This window comes from Oncorhynchus gorbuscha, linkage group LG19 (genome assembly GCF_021184085.1).
Source record: "Oncorhynchus gorbuscha isolate QuinsamMale2020 ecotype Even-year linkage group LG19, OgorEven_v1.0, whole genome shotgun sequence".
In the NCBI taxonomy this organism is placed as follows: domain Eukaryota; kingdom Metazoa; phylum Chordata; class Actinopteri; order Salmoniformes; family Salmonidae; genus Oncorhynchus; species Oncorhynchus gorbuscha.
In genome coordinates, this window is record NC_060191.1 from 28,461,954 (window position 1) to 28,486,194 (window position 24,241).

Below are 24,241 nucleotides of genomic sequence, written 5' to 3' on the forward strand. Positions count from 1 at the left end.
CCTTTATTTAACCAGGTAGGTCAGTTGAGAACAAGTTCTCATTTACAACTGTGACCTGGCCAAGATAAAGCAAAGCAGTGCGACAACAACAACAACACAGAGTTACACATAAACAAACGTGAAATCAATAACACATAAGAAAATAAAAATAGAAAAATCGATGTAGTGTGTGCAAATGTAGAAGAGTAGGGAGGTAGGCAATAAATAGGTCATATAGGTTGAAATAATTACAACTTAGCATTAATACTGGAGTGATAGATGTGCAGATGATGATGTGCAAGTAGAGATACTGGGGTGCAAAAGAGCAAGAGGGTAAGTAATAATATGGGGATGAGGTTGTGCTATTTACAGATTGGCTGTGTACAGGTATAGTGATCGGTAAGCTGCTCTGACAGCTGATGCTTAAAGTTAGAGAGGGAGATAAAAGACTCCAGCGTCAGAGATTTTTGCAATTTGTTCCAGTCATTGGCAGTAGAGAACCGGAAGGAAAGGCGGCCAAAGGAAGTGTTGGCTTTGGGGATGACCAGTGCAATATATACCATGCGGGTGGGTGTTGCTATGGTGACCAGTGACCAGTGAGCTGAGATAAGGTGGGGCTTTACCTAGCAAAGACTTAAAGATGACCTGGAGCCAGTGGGTTTGGTGACAGATATGTAGTGAAGGCCAGCCAACGAGAGCATACAGGTCGCAGTGGTGGGTAGTATATGGGGCTTTGGTGATAAAACGGATGGCACTGTGATAGACTACATCCAGTTTGCTGAGTAGAGTGTTGGGGGCTATTTTGTAAATTACATTGCCGAAGTCAAGGATAGGAAGGATAGTCAGTTTTATGAGGGTATGTTTGGCGGCATGAGTGAAGGAGGCTTTGTTGCGAAATGGGAAGCCGATTTGAGATTTAATTTTGGATTGGAGATGTTTAATGTGAGTCTGGAAGGAGAGTTTACAGTCTAACCAGACACCTAGGTATTTGTAGATGTCCACATATTCTAGGTCAGAACCGTCCAGAGTTGCGATGATAGTCGGGAGGGAGGGTGCGGGCAGCAATTGGTTGAAGACCATGCACTTAGTTTTACTGTCAGTTAAAAGCAGTTGGAGGCCACGGAAGGAGAGTTGTATGATATGAAGCTCATCTGAAGGGTTGTTAATTAACACAGTGTCCAAAGAAGGGCCAGAAGTATACAGAATGGTGTCGTCTGCGTAGAGGTGGATCAGAGAATCACCAGCAGCAAGAACAACATCATTGATATATATTCAGAGAAAAGAGTCTGCCCTAGAATTGAACCCTGTGGCACCCCCATAGAGACTGCCAGAGGTCCGGACAACAGGCCCTCCAATTTGACATACTGAACTCTATCTGAGAAGTAGTTGGTGAAACAGGCGAGGCAGTCATTTGAGAAGCCAAGGCTATTGAGTCTGCTGATAAGAATGCGGTGATTGGCAGAATCGAAAGCCTTGGCCAGGTCGATGAAGACGGCTGCACAGTACTGTCTTTTATCGATGGCGGTTATGATATCGTTTAGAACCTTGGGCGTGGCTGAGATGCACCCATAACCAGCTCGGAGACCAGATTGCATAGTGGAGAAGGTACGGTGGAAAAAGTATGGCTTTCGAAGATTTTAGAAAGGCAGGGCAGGATGGATATAGGTCTATAACAGTTTAGAGTGTCTCCCCCTTTGAAGAGGGGGATGACCGCGGCAGCTTTCCAATCTCTGGGGATCTCAGAAGGTACAAAAGAGAGGTTGAATAGGGTAGTAATAGGGGTTGCAACAATTTTGGCAGATCATTTTAGAAAGAGAGGGTCCAGATTGTCTAGCTGTCTAACCCAGCTGATTTGTAGGGACCCAGCTGATTTCTAGGGACTCATTTGAACTTCACTATAATTGCAAGTCCATTTCCATTCACAGAGGGTTTATTTACTGTACACACCTGATGGTGAAAGAGAATCGTCATCCCCCGCAGTGGAGAACTGTAGATCTGACCCCAGAGCAGCTATGGAGCTCCTGGGTCGGATGCAGCGGTCACCTGAGAGACTCCTCCGCAGTAAGGCCTGGAACATAGGCTTAGAGATGAGTTAACCATGACACTAGCCATCTCAATGACATGAATAGGTGAGCTTACCTTATTGCTTTGAGGACTACCATACTACTACAAAGGAGAGTGTGTTGTTTTTATCTATTTATTTGACATTTATTTAACTAGGCAAGTCAGTTAAGAACAAATTCTTATTTACAATGATGGCATAGGAACAGTGGGTTAACTGCCTTGTTCAGGGGCAGAACGACAGATTCTTACCTCGTCAGCTCAGGGATTCAAGCTAGCAACCTTTCAGTTACTGGCCCAACGCTCTAACCACTAGGCTACCTGATGCCCCAACAGATTGTGTTGGTTTGGGGCTAGTACAAAGTTACAGCGGCATGCTTACCTTGTTGGTTTGTAGGCTTATACACAGTTAGTGATGTGACTGTTTCTGGGTCTGGTAGTACACTACGATGGAGGAGATGTTACCTTGCGTGTTAGGGGGCTGCTAGGAGCCGAGGCGCTGCTGTAGAGACTCAGGCTGGAGTTGGACCTGCTGACCATCAGGGTTTTAGATGAGCCTCCTCTCCGAGAGTTGTCGAACAAGTACTTCTCCTTTATCTTTAGGTTCGTCCGACCTTTCACTGTGACATAAGTAACAGATGTCAACGGTCATTATGAATCTGGCTTCATTTTTGGAGGATGTAGTGGATGCAATGCTAGTGGAAATGGATTGTATTAAAAGCATGGGGAAAGAGCTCTACAGAGTTCGTCTTAGGTCCCCACGGCCTCTGTCCCCATGCTTTCTGGACGTTGCTAAATAACCAGCTAACAAACTTCAAAATGGTTTGGATGAAATGACAACATCCAAGATAAGTTAAAACCTTATTTTTGAGAATTATACGGCCCTACTGCACTTTAAGGCTCCACTAACCTCTACAAGGGTCGTTCTTGACCAGGAATTCATCAAGTGCTGTCCAGCCTCCTCCCACCCGTACCATCAGGGTACTGCGCAGGATACGCACCATCCGCAACTGTTGGGAATCCCCAAACTACAGCAGAGACCAACAAAAAACATAACTGGTTTTAATAGTCTGGCATTAATCAAGGCATTACCAACCCTATAACCAACATTTTCACTGGGTTCAGTTAAACACATGTTCCTTGTTCCAATGACCTACATACAATCAAAAGGTCAAAGGTTAAATGTCCCTCACCCTGTAGCGGTTGGCACTGATCTGCTCCACCTGGAACCTCTTGGGACAGTTGCACTGAGACACCTGTCGACCCACCTGAGGGAGATACGGGAGTCAGTCAGTCAGACAACTTTGTATGCATGCACACATGACTGTAAGTCGCTTTGGATAAAAGCGTCTGCTAAATGGCATATATTATTATTATTATTAACTTTCATCAAACCCAACTGTGGTTAGGTATGATACGTTGAACTGTATGCTGTTACATCGTTGAAGATCATGGGCATGAAAACAACTCTGAGAGACATTTCACCTCCTCGTTGATCTGATCTGCATCTAGCGTCCTCCTGTAGGGATCCCGGCTGGGATGGAGGGCACTCACAAACTCATAGTAGTCAATGAAGCCGTCCCTATTCATGTCAAAGATATTGGCCACTGCATTCATCTCTAGGGAGTTGGTGGGGAATTCTAAAAAGGTAATATGTGGATTTGTTCAAGTTTTAGACTTTGAATCAGTGATGGAAGTTGAAATTTCAATAACATTTTAATAACAGACCGATCAAAGTTTTATGCTGATTTAGTAAGGCCATCATTCTCTCCAGGACGTTAGTGTCAAGTGGCAGTTTTATACATGAATCAAATCAATAATGAATGGGCGTTGAGTAAATGAACGTAGGGCTTGAGGGACAGATACTGAGAGGCTGGGAGTGGGGATGGGGGCAGGGCTTACTGGATGCCAGGACGTTGTCGATTAACTCCTTCTTGCTGATTCGTCCGTCCTGGTCCCTGTCGATGTTTCGGAACACATCTAGGATCCGAGACTTGAGGTGGCTGATCCACTGCATGTAGCGCTTTCGCCAGACGTTGAAGTCGAAATTCGCAAATTCCTCCATCTGTTTGTTGAGAATCAATAATATTAGCGACAAATGACATTAACACTGTACAACGAGTAATTTATGTCCGGTTTTGAAGCTATTGAAAGGGAAACTAACGAACTAGAGCTAACACATCGGTGGCAGTATGTTGTGCCAGTCACCTCTTGGAGTCCCTGCTCGTGCTGCTCTAGGCGGCCCTGTCTGGCCAGAGCCAGGAGCCAGAGTTTCTGCCAGTGGCTGACCAGCTGACACAGCTGAGGGGTCTGAGGGTCCAGGTTCTCCAGGGGGAGAGGGATTACTGTAGGCTGGAGTTTCAGAGTGCTCCTCCGCTCTGGAGCAAACACAGAAGATGGATACCTCAATTAGCTTAGTAGATACAAACTTCAAGGAACATTTTACATTAACATACCTATATATATATTTTTTATCTCAATTTAAAATAATTTCTGGGTGAAAAAAATATACAAAAATAGCAAAGAACAATTTCTCAAGCAAGAATTTATCAAGGACTGTCTGGGAGTGATCTGATTGGGGGAGGGGGGACTGAAAACAAGCCGTTATTGACCGAGAGGTTTGGAACTCTCTTTAGTCTTTTCAGTAATTTACCGCCTGGTGATGTCAATAGGCAGGCCAAAACTCTTACACGAGAAGGGCATTATCATAATTTTCACAATTTCACAGTATTATTCCAACTTCATAGCGTGGAAATATATATATAAAACACAGGACAATTACGTGTTTGACTGCGTTGGGCCTTTAATGTAAAATGAGTCCATATTTCACATAATCCCTCAAAAAACGGACACGTCAACATTTTAATATGGCTCTAGATTAGAGCCGTAAGTAAAACAGTTATTCAATAAAATACAAAGTCCCGAAGCCAAGTGGTTGCTAACCCTAACCCTTCACTTACTTGTCAGTGCCTTGCGGCACGGTGAAGCCTGCTGTTTGGGGATCAGCTTCTCTTTGCAGGATTTTGTGGCATGTTCAACCTCTGGTAGTTTTCGGTTCAGCTTCTCCATGAATACCTGGAGGTAGGAATGGTGAGTTATTAACAGTCTTAACAAAAAAAGTAGTTGAGTCTGTAAAAAAAAAAATAGTATTTTGTGAACTAATACTCGCACTTGACTTTTTCCCCCTTAATACAGTGCCTTGCGAAAGTATTCGGCCCCCTTGAACTTTGCGACCTTTGGCCACATTTCAGGCTTCAAACATAAAGATATAAAACTGTATTTTTTTGTGAAGAATCAACAACAAGTGGGACACATTCATGAAGTGGAACGACATTTATAGGATATTTCAAACTTTTTTAACAAATCAAAAACTGAAAATTTGGCCGTGCAAAATTATTCAGTGCCTTTACTTTCAGTGCAGCAAACTCTCTCCAGAAGTTCAGTGAGGATCTCTGAATGATCCAATGTTGACCTAAATGACTAATGATGATAAATACAATCCACCTGTGTGTAATCAAGTCTCCGTATAAATGCACCTGCACTGTGATAGTCTCAGAGGTCCGTTAAAAGCGCAGTGAGCATCATGAAGTACAAGGAACACACCAGGCAGGTCCGAGATACTGTTGTGAAGAAGTTTAAAGCCGGATTTGGATACAAAAAGATTTCCCAAGCTTTAAACATCCCAAGGAGCACTGTGCAAGCGATAATATTGAAATGGAAGGAGTATCAGACAACTGCAAATCTACCAAGACCTGGCTGTCCCTCTAAACTTTCAGCTCATACAAGGAGAAGACTGATCAGAGATGCAGCCAAGAGGCCCATGATCACTCTGGATGAACTGCAGAGATCTACAGCTGAGGTGGGAGACTCTGTCCATAGGACAACAATCAGTCGTATATTGCACAAATCTGGCCTTTATGGAAGAGTGGCAAGAAGAAAGCCATTTCTTAAAGATATCCATAAAAAGTGTTGTTTAAAGTTTGCCACAAGCCACCTGGGAGACACACCAAACATGTGGAAGAAGGTGATCTGGTCAGATGAAACCAAAATTTAACTTTTTGGCAACAATGCAAAATGTTATGTTTGGCGTAAAAGTAACACAGCTCATCACCCTGAACACACCATCCCCACTGTCAAACATGGTGGTGGCAGCATCATGGTTTGGGCCTGCTTTTCTTCAGCAGGGACGGGGAAGATGGTTAAAATTGATGGGAAGATGGATGGAACCAAATACAGGACCATTCTTGAAGAAAACCTGATGGAGTCTGCAAAAGACCTGAGACTGGGACGGAGATTAGTCTTCCAACAAGACAATGATCCAAAACATAAAGCAAAATCTACAATGGAATGGTTCAAAAATAAACATATCCAGGTGTTAGAATGGCCAAGTCAAAGTCCAGACCTGAATCCAATCGAGAATCTGTGGAAAGAACTGAAAACTGCTGTTCACAAATGCTCTCCATCCAACCTCACTGAGCTAGAGCTGTTTTGCAAGGAGGAATGGGAAAAAATGTCAGTCTTTCGATGTGCAAAACTGATAGAGAGACATACCCCAAGCGACTTACAGCTGTAATCACAGCAAAAGGTGGCGCTACAAAGTATTAACTTAAGGGGGCTGAATAATTTTGCATGCCCAATTTTTCAGTTTTTGATTTGTTAAAAAAGTTTGAAATATCCAATAAATGTCGTTCCACTTCATGATTGTGTCCCGCTTGTTGTTGATTCTTCACAAAAAAATACAGTTTTATATCTTTATGTTTGAAGCGTGAAATGTGGCAAAAGGTCGCAAAGTTCAAGGGGGCCGAATACTTTCGCAAGGCACTGTAGCTCTGACTTCGATGATAGCTACTTTATTGTGGGAAATATATGTGGTTTTCCCACCTAGCTCTAAAGATGAATGCACAAACTAACGGTAAGCGTGTCTGCTAAATTACAAAAATGTAAAATGTCAATTTATTTGGTAATTGAATACTGTGTGAATTGGAACTGTTTAGCTGTGTTTGTTAGTTCTGTGCTCTGCATGGTTTGAGACTGTGTTTATGTGGTTTGAGACTGTGTGTTTATGCACGATACCATGTGTTTGGCGATGAGTTCCTGGTTGTGTTCTATGCTCTCAGCCGGTGGCTCCTGGTCTCTGAGGTTGAGGGCCTCCTCGGCGGATGAGATCCAGTCCAGTAGGCACTGTAGCTTCTCCCGCTCAGCCTCCAGAGCAGACAGGCTGGCCTGGATTCTCTGGCCCTGCTGCTGGGCCCAAGTCTGCACCTGAATCAGAGAGAGAGAGAAAGAGAGAGAGGGAACACCAGCAAAAAGTCACACCTGGATTCTGTGTTGTCTACAGGGAATCAGCGAGACCACCTAACAGAAAATGACTAACTGCAGACTGACTGCAGATTGACTGACAGGCTGCCAAAGAAGCAACCAAAACATAATTTTTCTTCAAAATGGATCAAACATTCACAGTTTTTTTTTTGGGGGGGGGGTCAATGTAAATATAACCTAGTGTAGCAGGCGTAGGAAGATGTCTGAGCAGAGTTCCCACTTCAGTTTTTAGGGGAAGCAGAATGTTTGGCTGTAAAATACTGTATCCCTGAAAACCGGATGTTAGTGTTTTCTGGTGACTCCGCAAAGGCTAATTTAAATACCTCTTTTATTTATTTATTTTTTGTTTGTTTTTTTCACCTTTATTTAACCAGGTAGGCTAGTTGAGAACAAGTTCTCATTTGCAACTGCGACCTGGCCAAGATAAAGCATAGCAGTGTGAACAGACAACACAGAGTTACACATGGAGTAAACAATTAACAAGTCAATAACACAGTAGAAAAAAAGGGGAGTCTATATACAATGTGTGCAAAAGGCATGAGGAGGTAGGGGAATAATTACAATATTGCAGATTAACACTAGAGTGATAAATGATCAGATGATCATGTACAGGTAGAGATATTGGTGTGCAAAAGAGCAGAAATGTAAATAAATAAAAACTGTGGGGATGAGGTAGGTGAAAATGGGTGGGCTATTTACCAATAGATTATGTACAGCTGCAGCGATCGTTTAGCTGCTCAGATAGCTGATGTTTGAAGTTGGTGAGGGAGATAAAAGTCTCCAACTTCAGCGATTTTTGCAATTCGTTCCAGTCACAGGCAGCAGAGTACTGGAACGAAAGGCGGCCGAATGAGGTGTTGGCTTTAGGGATGATCAGTGAGATACACCTTCTGGAGCGCGTGCTACGGATGGGTGTTGCCATCATGACCAGTGAACTGAGATAAGGTGGAGCTTTACCTAGCATGGCCTTGTAGATGACCTGGAGCCAGTGGGTCTGGCGACGAATATGTAGCGAGGGCCAGCCGACTAGAGCATACAAGTTGCAGTGGTAGGTAGTATAAGGTGCTTTAGTGACAAAACGGATGGCACTGTGATAAACTGCATCCAGTTTGCTGAGTAGAGTGTTGGAAGCGATTTTGTAGATGACATCGCCGAAGTCGAGGATCGGTAGGATAGTCAGTTTTACTAGGGTAAGCTTGGCAGTCTGAGTGAAGGAGGCTTTGTTGCGGAATAGAAAGCTGACTCTTGATTTGATTTTCGATTGGAGATGTTTGATATGGGTCTGGAAGGAGAGTTTGCAGTCTAGCCAGACACCTAGGTACTTATAGGTGTCCACATATTCAAGGTCGGAACCATCCAGTGTGGTGATGCTAGTCGGGCAAGCGGGTGCAGGCAGCGATCGGTTGAAAAGCATGCATTTGGTTTTACTAGCGTTTAAGAGCAGTTGGAGGCCACGGAAGGAGTGTTGTATGGCATTGAAGCTCGTTTGGAGGTTAGATAGCACAGTATCCAATGACGGGCCGAAAGTATATAGAATGGTGTTGTCTGCGTAGAGGTGGATCAGGGAATTGCCCGCAGCAAGACCAACATCATTGATATATACAGAGAAAAGAGTCGGCCCGAGAATTGAACCCTGTGGCACCCCCATAGAGACTGCCAGAGGACCGGACAGCATGCCCTCCGATTTGACACACTGAACTCTGTCTGCAAAGTAATTGGTGAACCAGGCAAGGCAGTCATCCGAAAAACCGAGGCTACTGAGTCTGCCGATAAGAATCTGGTGATTGACAGAGTCGAAAGCCTTGGCAAGGTCGATGAAGACGGCTGCACAGTACTCTAATAAATAAGGCTACAACGCTCAAGTCATAGTTATTATATTTTTGTCCTACGTAAAGTCCCAAGTAGGTAAGAGTGGACGCACCTCTTCGTAGCGGGTCTTGGTGACGCTGATCCAGGACTTGAGTGTGATGATGGAGTCTGGGTGACAGGAGGACAGGATTTCCTCATTCAGACACCGGATGCTCTCTAGCTCCATCTCCTGGGAGCGCAGGGAAGTGATTGACTCCTAGACACAGGGCATAAACGCAGAGCTCGTTACACCCCCTGTCTACTGGGTAATGCCATCAAAATATACTATGAGTAAATACAAAATGCTTGGTATCTTGAAAGCTTGGTATCTTGAAAGTCAGTAAAACTGTAAAAGTAAACACAAAACTGAAACGACCTTCCTCCAGCCATCTGAGTCCATCACCATCTTTCAGTCTAGCCCTACCTCTTCAGCATGGCTTACCCTTAAACCCCACTATCCTCACACACTCTTCTCAAGCACCTGCTATTTTCCACATACTCACACACACACACAACACCTGCTCGCTCAGTCATGCACCGACACATCACACCTTTTCCCATCCTTGAGCCCAGACCCTACCCTTTATTCCATGTTTTTGTCCTTTTCTTTAGTTTGGCATTGTTTGGTTTTGATTTCAGTTTCTTGTTTTTCATGTCTACAATTTTAAAGCAACTTTGGGTTCTTGAAAAATGCTTTGTAATTTCCATGACCTATTATTATTATTATTACTATAATTATTAATATAAAAAGCTAGATAAATGATCAGGCTTTTATAACTTGTATTTTGCAACCTCTACAAGCCCTGATGGTAATTGTTATTATGCTATTTATACACCTTAATAATGGAGGCTACAGTCATATTAGGCCTACATGTCTACCTACCTCATGCTGTTTGCGGAAGGCCAGCAGAGCTTCCTCCTCCTCAGGGATGACCCCGTACCTCAGCACCCTCTCTGCCTCCGCCAGATGCTCCAGGAAGGAGTGGACCAGCCTGTCAAACTTCTCAGCCTGACAGAGACACACATATGAAAGGACAATTGAGACAAACCATCCTTCAGAGAAAGACATAAAGCTTCAAGCACGTTTATAACAAGTCATAAATCATTATACCTGCAAAGCTATATTAAGTAAAGTGTTTAGGAAGGATAGGCTTTATTGTCCAAGAGGTGGGAAATTTTCTCGGACAATTTTTGGAGGCTCATCCGAGATGTGAACTTTGATATACCCTGTCCACACGAGACAATTACATAACAAGATAAGTCAGTGTTATCATAAAATGTGAATAAGACAGTATGGTGAGTTACCTGTTGAAGGGCTGCCTCCAGCCTGGCCTGCTTGGATACGGACAGTTTACACACGTCCTCCCAGCGTGCCTCCAATTCGTCCATCTGCTCCTGCAACCAATGGGCATCAGCAGTGCTGCTCCTGGTCAGGTCCCTCACCGAGCGCTTCAGGGTCCTAATGCACCCGGCTCGCTTCCCCAACTCCTTCTGGAACACCTGAGAAACAAGAGAGTCCAAGAGAGTGTCAGCTGTCCACTGTCTGCTGTCACACAGTTTACAGGTGAAGCCTCAAAGAAAGGCATTTTTATGGTGTCCATAGGAAAGCCTCAATATCTTATCGGATCACATACACAGAATGTATTTTAAAAAATGACCTTGTGCTTGTCGATCAGATTGTTGACCGTGTCTTTTTCCCCACCGACAGGTACGTCTTCAGCCAGCTGTGGCTCTGCTCTGTATAACCAGTCATTCAAGGCTTGAAGGGCGTCTGTGAATCTGCCTGAAAACAGCAGTGCTTCCTCCAGTTTGTGTTGCCTGAGGAAAATGTAATTGGATTATATACTCTGTCAAAGTTGCCATGTTGCCCAAACTGATTCCGATCACAATCCACTCTCTACCTTACCCTTCAATGTTTGCGAATCTGTAAGGTGGAAGCAAAATTGTGGATAGTCCACAACTATTTGGATTGAACCTATCCTATCACTTCAGGTCTACAGATATCAAAGGCCTAGGGGAAGAGGTAGGGAGCGAATTGGGACCAGTGTTTGAAATCATTTTAGGTGTGTGGAAATGCTATTTCCCTCATCAGTGCATTGTGTCCCTCACCTTTCCAAGGATTTGCCACTGATGGTATCCCATGAGTCCCGGAGCTCAGAGAGCAGGTTCTCCAGGTGCTGTCTGTCCTGGGCGCTCTGAGACCTCTCATGGAGGCCCCGCCCAGAGTGGCCTCTTTAGAAGTGGCACATACAGAAAAATACATTTACATTACATTTAAGTCCGCAGCGCTCTTATCCAGAAGACTTACTGGAAGACATCCTAGGAGCACACATACAGAAAAATACAGGAATGAAAGGGATAGTTCAGTGAAATATGTCATTTAAAAAGTAAAAACTATGGATTTAAATTATACATTCCAAGCTAGAAAAATATTCACAAGAGCTATAATTATTTACATAATTTCTTTAGGCCTACCTTCTGTTCGGTGAGCTGCAGTTTAATTTCCTCGTGGTCCACAGCAATCTCTTTATGTGTGTCCAGCGTCTGCTCCACCTCAGTCATCCAGTCCACTAGGAGGCGCCAAGATTCACTGAACTGAAATATTAGAGGTTTACACCCGCGTGTTATCATGAGAGCCCTTCTAAATTGGACGATTGAAACTGAGGCATTAGCTGTTTGGAAGGTTATTATGAGTTACTAGATAGAGGATGTTGGAAAGAAATGACTATGTGGGGTGGAAAATACAGAATAGTTTAATAATGACAAAAAAAAACTCTATTTCAGAGAATATCTGATGGTTCTGTATCTCTACCTGTTTTGCATTCTTCTTGACGTCCTCTAGTGTTCGGCCCCTCTCTGTGGCTCGCTGGTGAAGTTTCCTGTAGCGGTCGTGTACGGTCATGATCAGGTTGTGAACCACGTCACAGTCCTCCTTCCTGCTCAACTCGGTCAGCCTGGAGCCTGCAGTCTCCACCACTGTCTTCTTCTCACCGTAGCAGTTCACCTCACTCACCAGAGTCTGAGGGGGTGGTGGTTGGTGGGGGGGGTACACTATGATTTATCATATACACGCAGACATAATTCGCACATGCACACCCATATGCACAAACATACACTTTACTCTCACACACATAGACACACAAATGCATGTGCACATGCATGCTAATATGCACAAATACAAACTCACGTGCAGGCACAGACACACACACACAAACCCACCCTGTGGTCTTGCAGCTGGCCACAGACTGTGTCCAGGACAAAGCTGGGGAAAGGCAGGACTCCTATGGCCTCCTCACACTTGGCCATCCTGGTCAGCAGCTCCTGGACATTACAGTGGAACTCCTTCGCCAGGCTCAACCCTTCGGTTAGCTTAGCCTACGAACAGAACAGAAACCACACTTTTACTCAGGTCGTTCACAAACAACCTGTTCTTAGGCCCCTAGTCGGTGTCACTTAGCCTGGTCCCAGATCTGGGTTGGAAGTAAACTGATTGAAAAAGGGAGGGACTACTTGAACTTATCCAGTAAGAAATGCTCCTTTTCGTTTTCTGTAGCTAAAACATTGCCGCATGCCCCAGTGAACACAACCCTGTATGTAATGTTAACAATGGCCAGAGGAGTTGGCTAAAGCACGTAGATCCGGGAGCGAGAGAAGTCTCACTCTCACCTTGCGGTCCTGTACTTTCCCGTAGACGGTAGTCCACTTCTGCTCTAGGATACAGAGGCTGTGTTCCGTGCTGGAGCCCCGGGTCACATTGCTGCTCTCCAACATCCTGCGGATGGCATTCCTCACGTCTGTGTAGGCATGGAGCTTGGAGTCCATCTCATTACACAGTTCCTGGGGGGGGGGGGGGGGGTTAAAGACAGGGAAAGGGAAGGGGGATACCTAGTCAGTTGTACAACTGAAGGCCTGCAACTGAAATGTGTCTTCCGCATTTAACCCAACCCCTGAGAGGGGCGTTGAAAAGAGACACTCGAGTTTGGCGTAGGCCTTGTGGTTGACGCAGCGGACTCTGGACCACATCCCCTTGCAGTGGGGGATTGAACCCTGCTCAGCATCCACTATGTCCACTCATATACAGTACGTCTCCCACTTTCCTTTCAAACTGATATATATATATATATATATATATATATATATATATATATATATATATTTTTTTATTATTATTATTTTTTATTTTTTTTTTATGTACAAAATATTATTATTTATGTATGCAGTCAAACGGTCATCTACTCACTAGTTTTACCGTCCACCATAACTGTGTAACACAGGAGAGAAATAGCCTATTGACTAATTGTCATCTTTTTGCAAATCGGTTGATATGAGGCTGCAATAAATGTGACACCGTTATACTCTATTGATAACTATATTAAATATGCTCTCGGAGCCATTGCCATCAAAACCTTCCGTCTCCCCAGAGTCTGCGCAGCAGGGAGGAGCTCTACAGCACAGTGGCATTGTGACATTGAACAAAGAGGATGAGGGTATTTTGGGACAGGCACTGAGCATTAGCACCCGGTCCTCTCTCAGGACCCTCTGGGGAGTGCCAGTGTTGTAGTACTAAAGTCCAGTTTAGCGACTTGACTACAACACTAGGCCCAGCACACTGACACTGTGCTGTCAGCTCAAGAGGAAGATCATATTTTGGTACAGGCACTGGGCTCTAGCACCCTCTCCTGTCCCAAGGACCCTTGGAGAAGTGCAAACCACACTGACACTCTGTACTGTCAGCTCTGTAACACCCTGAGAGTGGTGTGAGACTGGTGGAGAGGTCTTGATGCACTCCAGAAGGCATCTGTCACTGAGACTAGTCCCAGGGAGAATAGTAAGAGAGAACACTATGTCAAACTGCCTAAGCTCATTAGAACCTAGGGGGATTGACAGCCATCCTCAGCCCTAATAAGGCTCCTAGCTTCCTGGCTGCCTGGGAGGGAGAACATTGGACAGTGTGAGATAAGTAATTCATCACTAAGCCTGTGTCCATCGCATTGCCTGCCTGCCGCTCCATCTTAAAGAGAGAGAGAGAGAGAGAGAGAGAGAGAGAGAGAGAGAGAGAGAGAGAGAGAGAGAGAGAGAGAGAGAGAGAGAGAGAGAGAGAGATGGCAGACGATAACATTTAGTTGAAGCTCTTAGAGATGCTTGCTAATAAGATGAAAGCATACCTTGGGACAGGTTTACTCTGACTGGGATTCACGGTGACTTTTCTCCACCAGATTGTAAAGGTAAAATGTTACATACTGTATTACAACAGTCTCAATGGTGAACATGGCTTTATGTTTACACCGTTTTAAGCAATACCTTCATCATTTCCATGTCTTCACCATGTCTGGAACTTACTGACATCTAGTGGTAAAGAGGTGTACTCACATAGGCAAAAGTCCTCACCAAATGTCGTTTTTTGCTATAATATAATAATAATAATATATGCCATTTAGCAGACGCTTTTATCCAAAGCGACTTACAGTCATGTATGCATACATTCTACGTATGGGTGGTCCTGGGGATCAAACCCACTACCCTGGCGTTACAAGCGCCATGCTCTACCAACTGAGCTACAGAAGGACCAAACTATGTCTAATAGTTTGTACAATATTTTGCCTTTGTTAATTGTTTGCCATATTGCTATAATCATAAACAGTTGACATTATTTTCCAAGACTGAGTTTCTGCACGGAGGCAGAGTGAGTTTGGTTTCTGTTATGTTTCTTGGTAACTCGTGGGAGGAGTCCATTTCAATCATATCAACATGCCCTTTGATCCAGCCACAGCTCACATCGACGAGGAAGGAATAGCACAGACGATCCCTGTGTGTGAAAAAGAATGGCAGCCAGTTTGTCTCTCTTGGAGGAGCACCTCTCTTGTCCCGTGTGCTGTGACATCTTCAGGAACCCTGTGGTCCTGAAATGCAGCCACAGCTTCTGTGAGGAGTGTCTGCAGAAATACTGGAAGGAAATGGGGAATCCGCTGAGTCCTGCATGCAGGGCAGAGTGTTCATCTGAGGAGCAGGGTTTAAGCATCGCCTTAAAGAGTCTCTGTGATTCCTTACAGAGGGGGGGTGAAAAGATCAGATCTGATACCTGCCGGCTGCATGGAGAGAAAATGAAAATCTTCTGTTTCGATGATAAACAGCCCATCTGTGTTGTCTGCTACACATAAAAAAAAACCATAAAGGTCATAACTGTTATCACATTGAGGAGGTTGTGCCGGATTTGAAGGTGAGACCATTTTGTAAACTTTCTGTTAACTTTGCTTTCATTTAACTGCCAATGTATCTCCCTCAGTGACGGAATAAATGTCTTCATCAGCGTTATTTTGTGAGTTGAGTGGACTTTGAGTTCAATTTGAAAAGGCTTGTTGGGTAAAATGACAAATTCATTCAAGGCAATGACAAAAGACATTGCACAAACGCACTTTCATCTTGGAGGTTGACGAAGAGAGCACATCACCAGAGAGGAAACCACTAAATACTCTCTATGGCAACACCATTTCCCAACGTGCCGTCCGTTGGTCTTGTCCTGGACCCGTATTGAAAAAGCATCTCAGAGTAGGTGCCTGGCTCCCAAGTGGATGGGCTTATGCCCTCCCAGGCAGGAGGAAATCCATAGATTAGGGCCTAATTCATTTACATCAATTAACTGATTTCCTTATATGAACTGTAACTCAGTAAAATTGTTGAAATTGTTGATATATTTGTTCCGTTTAAATTATACACCAGATAGGTGCGATGAAATAGTAATATTCGAAACAGCGACCTTTCAGTTACTAGCCCAGGGGGTAACATCCTGGTTCAATGCACATATACTGTTCCCCGAGGGGTTCAGTCCTTCACACCACCTTTCCAACAATTTATCCCACTATCCCTTATTCTGCATCTGTCTGAATAAAGTACAAAACCCTTTAAAAAGAAAAATGTTTTAAAATATATCAGGGGAGAGCCCAGCAGGAGGTTAGAGGGCTTCAGATCATTCAACACAGGCAACCAACCAGCTGCAATATGATTTCTCGTTACATTTGTTGGTTGAGCCAATATGCCTAAATGTTGAGCAAACTAAAAACGGTACTGCAGCTGGTTGCCTAGATGTTCTGAAGCTCAATCAACATGTTTTTTTTGTGTTTTTTTTTACAGTGTGACAGAGTTGTGTAACTAAAAAAAAAGATGTGTTCCAATTATCACTTCCAATCTAGAGTGAAATTCAGGCTGTGGTTTCCACTTTGAAGAACAAACTAGCAAACAGGAATGCAGCCAAGATGAGCCATCAAAGCTGGGAGGAGCACATCAAGGTAGCTATCGCAATACAATTTAAGCAACATGCGAATTGAGCAGTGTTGAAAAGTGAGCCTAATGTTTTCTACTGTAGGGCCAGGCCCAACGTGCAGAGGAGCAGATAAGGAGGGAGTTTAAGAAACTCCAGCAGTTCCTAGAAGAGGAAGAGACGGCCAAGATAGCAACCCTGCGAGAGGAAGAACAGAAGAAATCTGAAGTGATGCGAGAAAGAGCCGAGACATTGGCCAGAGAGATCACAACCCTTTCAGAGACAATTGTAGCTATCGATAAGGAAATGGAAGTGGACAATATCACATTCCTCAAGGTAAGGGGTCTGTCAAAATGTTTCAAATCCCATTGCTGTAAAACTATTTCTCTCACAGTTACCTGATATCAAAAGTGACGTCTGTCCTCATTCATTTTTTTATAGAACTACAAGGCCATACTTAACAGGTAAATCAATCAAAAATATATCTAAATATCTATATTTTTTTCCATTTCACTGACGCCATCCCTTTTTTACCATAGAGCCGACTGCACATTCCCAGATACTGCAGATACTGAGGTAGCATCAGGAGCACTGATTAACATGGCCAAACATGTAGGATCTCTCAAGTTCAAAGTTTGGGAGAAGATGCTTGAGTTTGTTGACTACAGTGAGTGCATTCCCTTCCCCCCCCAAAATAAATGTGTTTCTCTACTGTCTCCCCCACCAATATAGTTCAATATTAATATACAACATCTCTGCACACATCCCTATAGCTCCTGTGATCATGGATCCGAACACAATGTCCACTAAGTTCACCCTCTCTGATGACCTCACCACTATGACATACTGTGACGAGAGGCAGAGTCTCCCAGACAATCCCGAAAGTTTTCTTAACATAGGAGTGTTGGGTTCTGAAGGGTACAGTAAAGGCATCCATTACTGGGATGTGGACGTTGGAGATAATGATAACTGGATCTTAGGAGTAGCCAAAGAGTCCATTCCACGCAAGACGCAGGTCAAAACGGAGCCTCGGAGTGGGTTGTGGATCATCAAATACATCTGTGGGAAATACAAAGCAGGTATAAAATCATACGTCCAGATCGAGGTAGACGAGAGACTACGAGTGATCCGAGTACAACTGGACTGTAACAGAGGGGAGATGAAATTCTTTGACCTCACCAAGAACACGATCCTGTGCACCTTCAAAGACAAATTCACTGAAAAGATGTTCCCATACTTTAACAGTGGAAGTGGGATTTGCCCACTACGCCTTTTAGGAAAGGCAAAAATTAGTTAAATTGCCAGGGTTAAGTGAGGACAAAATGTACTAACATATGAAATGATGTAATGACTTCATGTACTGACTAGCTGAAGGGTTGTGAAGATAGTTAATGACTCAAACTCCATGTAATTAACAATAAAACTCGCCGTTGATATAAGACACACTGCCATCTCAGAAGTAATGAACAAGTGTTTCAAGCAGTTGATACAGTATATAAAAAAAATGTAATGTCAGTAACACAAATAAATAATATACGTAATTTTCCATTGCACCTTTCAATTCACCCTTGAATTTCCACATTCAAAGAAAAAGTTTGAATTAAAGAGATCAACTACTAGATGGGGTTATCCAGGTCTATAGATATCACTGTTGCTCGATGCCACAATGTGCATACTCAAAGATTAGGTTCCTCTGAGCTGAAGCAAAAACTTGTAAAAATCATACAATTACAATACACATTGGGTTTTAATGAGATGCAGTTGGATGGGGAAAGTGTTCTCACCCTATTATTATTAGGAATCTCTGAACTTGGATATCATTTTTTCATCAAGGCACAGGACAGTTTCAGCGGGCAGTTACTAGATACGTTACTGCGGTGGGGTACAGTTGGTGTGAGGTGTTGGGTTGGCCTTACCAGATGTGCGTTGAGCCTCTCGCTGGCAGAGTCCGGCATCCCCCACACTGTCTTACTGGAGGACAGTCTCAGGTCTGTGTTCTCCAACCACTGAAGAAGGTCCTGGATCTCCATGGTAACATCTTGGACCTAGGGTAGAAAAAAATTCAGATAAATAAATTTCTGAAAACCACATTTATAATGATTTAACAATCAATTAGTTATCTGTTACGACTGCAATATTTCTTATTAGTCGGATTCAGACACTGGCCCCTAGAGGGCACCACAGAGCAGATGATCATTCAGTACTGTGGACTAACGATATCGCAATGTTGGGCGAAAAACCTACTAAGTAGCTAGACCTAAGACTTCTAATAAGTTTGGCATCTCTTTGCGATAGTGAATGAGAGATGGAGGGACCATGAAAAAATAACCTTTAACTTGCCTCTTGGTCTATTCCCCCATTCCCAATCTCTCCCCACCTGACTGAGGTTGTTCTCCAGCCGTAGCTGTCTGCGCTCTGTCTCACAGCGGACAAACTCCCAGCGTTCGTTCAGCTGCTCCAGCCGCAGGTGCAGACCATGAGGGCTGTCCCCAGTCCCCACCTCCAACAGGCCCCGCCCCGCCTGGTTCAAAGACTCCACCGTACGCACGTGGGACATGACGTCATTACGCAGCACCTAGAGTGTGGAGAACATAGTACATGCATATCCAATATATCCAATTAGTATCATCCTTCCTCAAACACACACACCCATAGGTGTCAGAAGCATTAAAATGGCATTGATCCCAATAAACTGTGTTTTAAGTCACGAACCTTGTGTTTGGCCAGCTCTATCTCGCATGCCTGCAGGTCGATGCTGATTGGGCGGCTGCCCTGGAGGAGGTCGGCTGTGTGGGAGAGCCAGGTGTGCAGCTCGTCCAGAGTGTTCTGGAACTGACCCAGACCCAGCAGAGCACACTCCAACTGATGCTGCAACCACAAGTGGTGAAAACACATTCACGCATTGTCCGACCTCTTCAATAACATAACCCTTAATAAAACACTGAACAGGCGTCGGTTTCCCGAACACAGGCTATGCCTTATCCGAGACCAAAAAAACATCCTCAATGGAATTTCTCCATGGAAAGTGCTTCTTAATCCAGGACTCGTGTTAATCTGTGCCTGGGAAACCAGTCCCAGCCAGTCCCAGCCGATCCCACATATTGATGAGTGATTGAGTGGAGTCTGACCTGTCTGCTGACGGTCTCTGCCTCCAGGCTGTCCCAGCGCTGTCTGAAGTCACACAGGGGAGAGACGGATCCGGGACGCTCAGAGCCTGGAGACAGCCTGCACACGAAGCGGTGGTTCAGGCTCTCCACCTCGATCTTCTTCTGGTACAGCTCCCGTTTAAACTCCTGAGGAGAAAGGGGCACCTGGTTTCATATACTTTACAGAGCTGACAACGTGGAAAGACCTGTCAAAGACTCAAAGGCTTAAAGTGACAATTATGGAAAGTCTTGCTTCTCGCTCCCATGATAAACGTTTGGTTTGAGTTTAGAAAAGAGTGGGACCTCTTCAGTATGTTCTGTTTGCGTAGAGTAGACTGACCTTGAGATCACACAGCTGCTCTTTGACTGACTCCAGGTCAGTTCCTACCAAGAACTCCTCTGTGGATCTCAGCTCTGCTGACTTGAGCCACTCGAAAAGCCCCTGTGGGAAAAATAAGGAACGGATTGTTTTTATATGATTAAAAACATCATTCATTCATATACGCACAAGTTTGTGTCACAGGAGACTATGAATAGTTGCTATGTATTTTGAAGTGGTGAAATAACTTCCATATTGAACAATGAAACATGCGATCCTGCGGACTTGTATAAGTGGTGACACTGAGGCTGGCTTCCCAGACCTCGGGTATAGACGGGTGTCTCTCACAGTTAACACCGTCAACACCATTTGTTTCCCACTGGCAGGGAAGTGCACAGTCTGTCAGTCACTCGTCACCAACATCACAGGGAGCTCGAGTCTGGTTTCTGCCATTGCAATGGACATGAAAGACTAGTGGAGGCGTTTGTTGGCTGATTTCCACTGCACTGAGGGGAGTTCAGAGGAGAAGCGGCAGCCAAGCAAAGCTATGTGACAACACGGATATGTTAGTGACCGGCTCCCACACACAGGCACGCACAAACGCATTCACGAATGCACGCACGCACGCACTACACATGCACGCACACACACCGTACACACGCACCTGTATGGTGTCCTGGTAGTGTAGAGCCATCTGTAAAGAGTCCTCCAGCGTTTTGTGACACTCACTCCAGAGTTTACTCAGGTTGTTCCATGTGCAGTAGAGCTATGAAGTCAGTGACAAAGTTGTTTCGAAAACACATTGGAAAATGATTGTCTGACGGAAAATGAATGTTAAAATGAATGTTACCGCCTCTCACTCCTCACCTCATCTAGGCTCTTGGTGACATCAGGTTTGTCTGTATCCCCACATGCTGACATCAGGTCCATTCCCAGAATGCCAAGCGTGTCCAGCTCCCCCTGTAGACTGTCAATGTCCTTCCTGAGTGTCTGTAAGGCGATATCGTCAGGGGTGAGAGGCCCCACAATGGAATCGGTAAGAAGGGAGATAAATAGAAGCAGACAGCATAAAGTACATTAGTTGAAATACATCGTCTTGGATCGTCTTAGTACCCGACAGAGGACGAAACCAACACATGACAGAAGGTGAAAAAAACACATTCACTGGAAATCTTAAGATCAAACCAACAGCTCCACCGGCCGCAGTTACCTGCATGGTATCCAGGCTCTGGCGGATGGTTTCTGAGTCTGTCCTACTGGCGTTCAGGTCCAGGACAGCCTGTTGGGCATCGTTCAGGCCGGCCGCCACGTCACTAACATCGCTCCAGAACTTGAGAGCCAGGTCCAGCAGATTGAGCAGCCAGCCATCTCTCTCCTGAGCCTGCGTCTGAGCCTCCTCCCACAGCTGGGTCAGGCTGGACACCTGCTCCTGGATCGCTAGGGAGAACACGGAACATCGTCAATATAATACATTGTGTTTTAGTCATTTAGCACACATGGCACACACATATCACAAACATTGCAAGTCACAGTGACATTGTCATGTATTGTCATATATTGTCATGTCTTGTCCCTGTGCTTTCTCTTCTATTTGTTTCCCCCTGCTGGTCTTATTAGGTTTCTTTCCCTCTCTCTATCCCTCTCTCTCTATCGTTCCGTTCCTGTTCCCAGCTGTTCCTCATTCTCCTAACGACCTCGTTTACTCTTTCACACCTGTCCCCTATTTTGCCCTCTGATTAAGTCTCTATTTCTCTCTCTGTTTCTGCTTCTGTCCTTGTCGGATCCTTGTTTGCTGTGCTGTGTTCTTGTTCCGTCCTGTCGTGTTTTGCCTTCATCAGATGCTGCGTGTGAGCAGGTGTCTCTGTCAGCTACGGCCTGCGCCTACCCGAAGGGACCTGCAGTCTGTGGCCGCTTATCCTGTACTACCTTGTCGGTCCATCTACGCTGGACCGGTTCGGCAGCTTCCTGCAGTGCCTTGATAGACTCTGGGGCTGAGGGCTGTTTTATGGACGAAGCATGGGCTCGGGAACATGACATTCCTCTCAGACAGTTAGGGGAGCCCACGGCCATGTTCACCTTGGATGGTAGTCCTCTCCCCAGTATATTATGTGAAACACTACCTTTAACCCTCACAGTATCTGGTAACCATAGTGAGACCATTTCTTTTTTGATTTTTCGTTCACCTTTTACACCTGTTGTTTTGGGTCATCCCTGGCTAGTGTGTCATAATCCTTCTATTAATTGGTCTAGTAATTCTATCCTATCCTGGAACGTTTCTTGTCATGTGAAATGTTTAATGTCTGCTATCCCTCCTGTTTCTTCTGTCCCCTCTTCACAGGAGGAACCTGGTGATTTGACAGGGGTGCCGGAGGAATATCATGATCTGCGCACGGTCTTCAGTCGGTCCAGAGCCACCTCCCTTCCTCCTCACCGGTCGTATGATTGTAGCATTGATCTCCTTCCGGGGACCACTCCCCCCCGGGGTAGACTATACTCTCTGTCGGTTCCCGAACGTAAGGCTCTCGAAGATTATCTGTCTGTTGCTCTCGACGCCGGTACCGTTGTGCCTTCTTCCTCTCCCGCCGGACCGGGGTTTTTTTTTGTTAAGAAGAAGGACGGTACTCTGCGCCCCTGCGTGGATTATCGAGGGCTGAATGACATAACGGTTAAGAATCGTTATCCGCTTCCCCTTATGTCGTCAGCCTTCGAGATTCTGCAGGGAGCCAGGTTCTTTACTAAGTTGGACCTTCGTAACGCTTACCATCTCGTGCGCATCAGGGAGGGGGACGAGTGGAAAATGGCGTTTATCACTCCGTTAGGGCATTTTGAATACCGGGTTCTGCCGTTCGGTCTCGCTAATGCTCCAGCTGTCTTTCAGGCATTAGTGAATGATGTACTGAGAGACATGCTGAACATCTTTGTTTTCGTTTACCTTGACGATATCCTGATTTTTTCACCGTCACTCCAGATTCATGTTCAGCACGTTCGACGTGTTCTCCAGCGCCTTTTAGAGAATTGTCTTTATGTGAAGGCTGAGAAGTGCGCTTTTCATGTCTCCTCCGTCACATTTCTCGGTTCTGTTATTTCCGCTGAAGGCATTCAGATGGATCCCGCTAAGGTCCATGCTGTCAGCGATTGGCCCGTCCCTAAGTCACGTGTCGAGTTGCAGCGCTTTCTCGGTTTCGCGAATTTTTATCTGCGTTTCATTCGTAATTTCGGTCAAGTGGCAGCTCCTCTCACAGCCCTTACTTCTGTCAAGACGTGCTTTAAGTGGTCCGTTTCTGCCCAGGGAGCTTTTGATCTCCTCAAGAAGCGTTTTACATCCGCTCCTATCCTTGTTACTCCTGACGCGGTTTCGCGAATTTCTATCGGCGTTTCATTCGTAATTTCGGTCAAGTGGCAGCTCCTCTCACAGCCCTTACTTCTGTCAAGACGTGCTTTAAGTGGTCCGTTTCCGCCCAGGGAGCTTTTGATCTCCTCAAGAAGCGTTTTACATCCGCTCCTATCCTTGTTACTCCTGACGTCACTAAACAATTCATTGTCGAGGTTGACGCGTCAGAGGTGGGCGTGGGAGCCATTCTGTCCCAGCGCTCCCATTCTGACGATAAGGTCCATCCTTGCGCGTATTTTTCTCATCGCCTGTCGCCGTCGGAACGTAACTATGATGTGGGAAACCGCGAACTGCTCGCCATCCGCTTAGCCCTAGGCGAATGGCGACAGTGGTTGGAGGGGGCGACCGTTCCTTTTGTCGTTTGGACTGACCATAAGAACCTTGAGTACATCCGTTCTGCCAAACGACTCAATGCGCGTCAGGCTCGTTGGGAGTTGTTTTTCGCTCGTTTCGAGTTCGTGATTTCTTATCGTCCGGGCACTAAGAACACCAAGCCTGATGCTTTATCCCGTCTCTTCAGTTCTTCTGTAGCCTCTACCGACCCCAAGGGGATTCTCCCTGAAGGGCGTGTTGTCGGGTTGACTGTCTGGGGAATTGAGAGACAGGTAAAGCAAGCACTCACTCACACTCCGTCGCCGCGCACTTGTCCTAGTAACCTTCTTTTCGTTCCCGTTTCTACTCGTCTGGCCGTTCTTCAGTGGGCTCACTCTGCCAAGTTAGCTGGCCACCCCAGCGTTCGGGGTACGCTTGCTTCTATTCGCCAGCGGTTTTGGTGGCCTACTCAGGAGCGTGACACGCGCCGTTTCGTGGCTGCTTGTTCGGACTGCGCGCAGACTAAGTCAGGTAACTCTCCTCCTGCCGGTCGTCTCAGACCACTTCCCATTCCTTCTCGACCATGGTCTCACATCGCCTTAGACTTTATT

General features: G+C 45.2%; 2 protein-coding genes across 3 annotated transcripts in view; one reads left to right on the plus strand and one right to left on the minus strand.

Moving 5' to 3' along the window:
* Positions 1 to 24,241, minus strand: part of macf1b (microtubule actin crosslinking factor 1b) — a 53,818-nt gene that overhangs the window by 2,448 nt on the left and 27,129 nt on the right. Inside the window, exons 15-41 of the mRNA XM_046313698.1 lie at positions 21,138 to 21,364; positions 20,795 to 20,917; positions 20,592 to 20,693; positions 19,949 to 20,050; positions 19,591 to 19,755; positions 19,175 to 19,330; positions 18,840 to 19,037; positions 18,379 to 18,507; positions 12,874 to 13,044; positions 12,427 to 12,582; positions 12,020 to 12,226; positions 11,683 to 11,802; positions 11,516 to 11,526; positions 11,317 to 11,439; positions 10,866 to 11,025; positions 10,513 to 10,707; positions 10,091 to 10,216; positions 9,281 to 9,424; positions 7,114 to 7,302; positions 5,001 to 5,115; positions 4,249 to 4,418; positions 3,943 to 4,105; positions 3,526 to 3,680; positions 3,234 to 3,308; positions 2,951 to 3,068; positions 2,506 to 2,660; positions 1,927 to 2,047 (exon numbers count right to left, since the gene is read on the minus strand). Of these exons, the coding sequence (XP_046169654.1) occupies positions 1,927 to 2,047; positions 2,506 to 2,660; positions 2,951 to 3,068; positions 3,234 to 3,308; positions 3,526 to 3,680; positions 3,943 to 4,105; positions 4,249 to 4,418; positions 5,001 to 5,115; positions 7,114 to 7,302; positions 9,281 to 9,424; positions 10,091 to 10,216; positions 10,513 to 10,707; positions 10,866 to 11,025; positions 11,317 to 11,439; positions 11,516 to 11,526; positions 11,683 to 11,802; positions 12,020 to 12,226; positions 12,427 to 12,582; positions 12,874 to 13,044; positions 18,379 to 18,507; positions 18,840 to 19,037; positions 19,175 to 19,330; positions 19,591 to 19,755; positions 19,949 to 20,050; positions 20,592 to 20,693; positions 20,795 to 20,917; positions 21,138 to 21,364 (3,876 nt within the window). The remainder of the gene's footprint in view (positions 1 to 1,926; positions 2,048 to 2,505; positions 2,661 to 2,950; positions 3,069 to 3,233; positions 3,309 to 3,525; positions 3,681 to 3,942; positions 4,106 to 4,248; positions 4,419 to 5,000; positions 5,116 to 7,113; positions 7,303 to 9,280; positions 9,425 to 10,090; positions 10,217 to 10,512; positions 10,708 to 10,865; positions 11,026 to 11,316; positions 11,440 to 11,515; positions 11,527 to 11,682; positions 11,803 to 12,019; positions 12,227 to 12,426; positions 12,583 to 12,873; positions 13,045 to 18,378; positions 18,508 to 18,839; positions 19,038 to 19,174; positions 19,331 to 19,590; positions 19,756 to 19,948; positions 20,051 to 20,591; positions 20,694 to 20,794; positions 20,918 to 21,137; positions 21,365 to 24,241) is intronic.
* On the plus strand, positions 14,989 to 18,159 carry LOC124004677 (nuclear factor 7, brain-like). Of its 2 annotated transcripts, XM_046313365.1 has the most exons (6): positions 14,989 to 15,424; positions 16,395 to 16,490; positions 16,568 to 16,798; positions 16,904 to 16,926; positions 17,002 to 17,129; positions 17,236 to 18,159. In XM_046313365.1, exons 2-6 carry the CDS (start codon positions 16,458 to 16,460, stop codon positions 17,757 to 17,759), a joined length of 939 nt encoding a protein of 312 aa, XP_046169321.1. In that variant the 5' UTR covers positions 14,989 to 15,424; positions 16,395 to 16,457; the 3' UTR covers positions 17,760 to 18,159. The 2 variants fall into 2 exon arrangements, with proteins under 2 accessions (XP_046169321.1, XP_046169323.1); XM_046313367.1 differs by lacking the exon at positions 14,989 to 15,424 and having other exon boundaries at positions 15,901 to 16,490.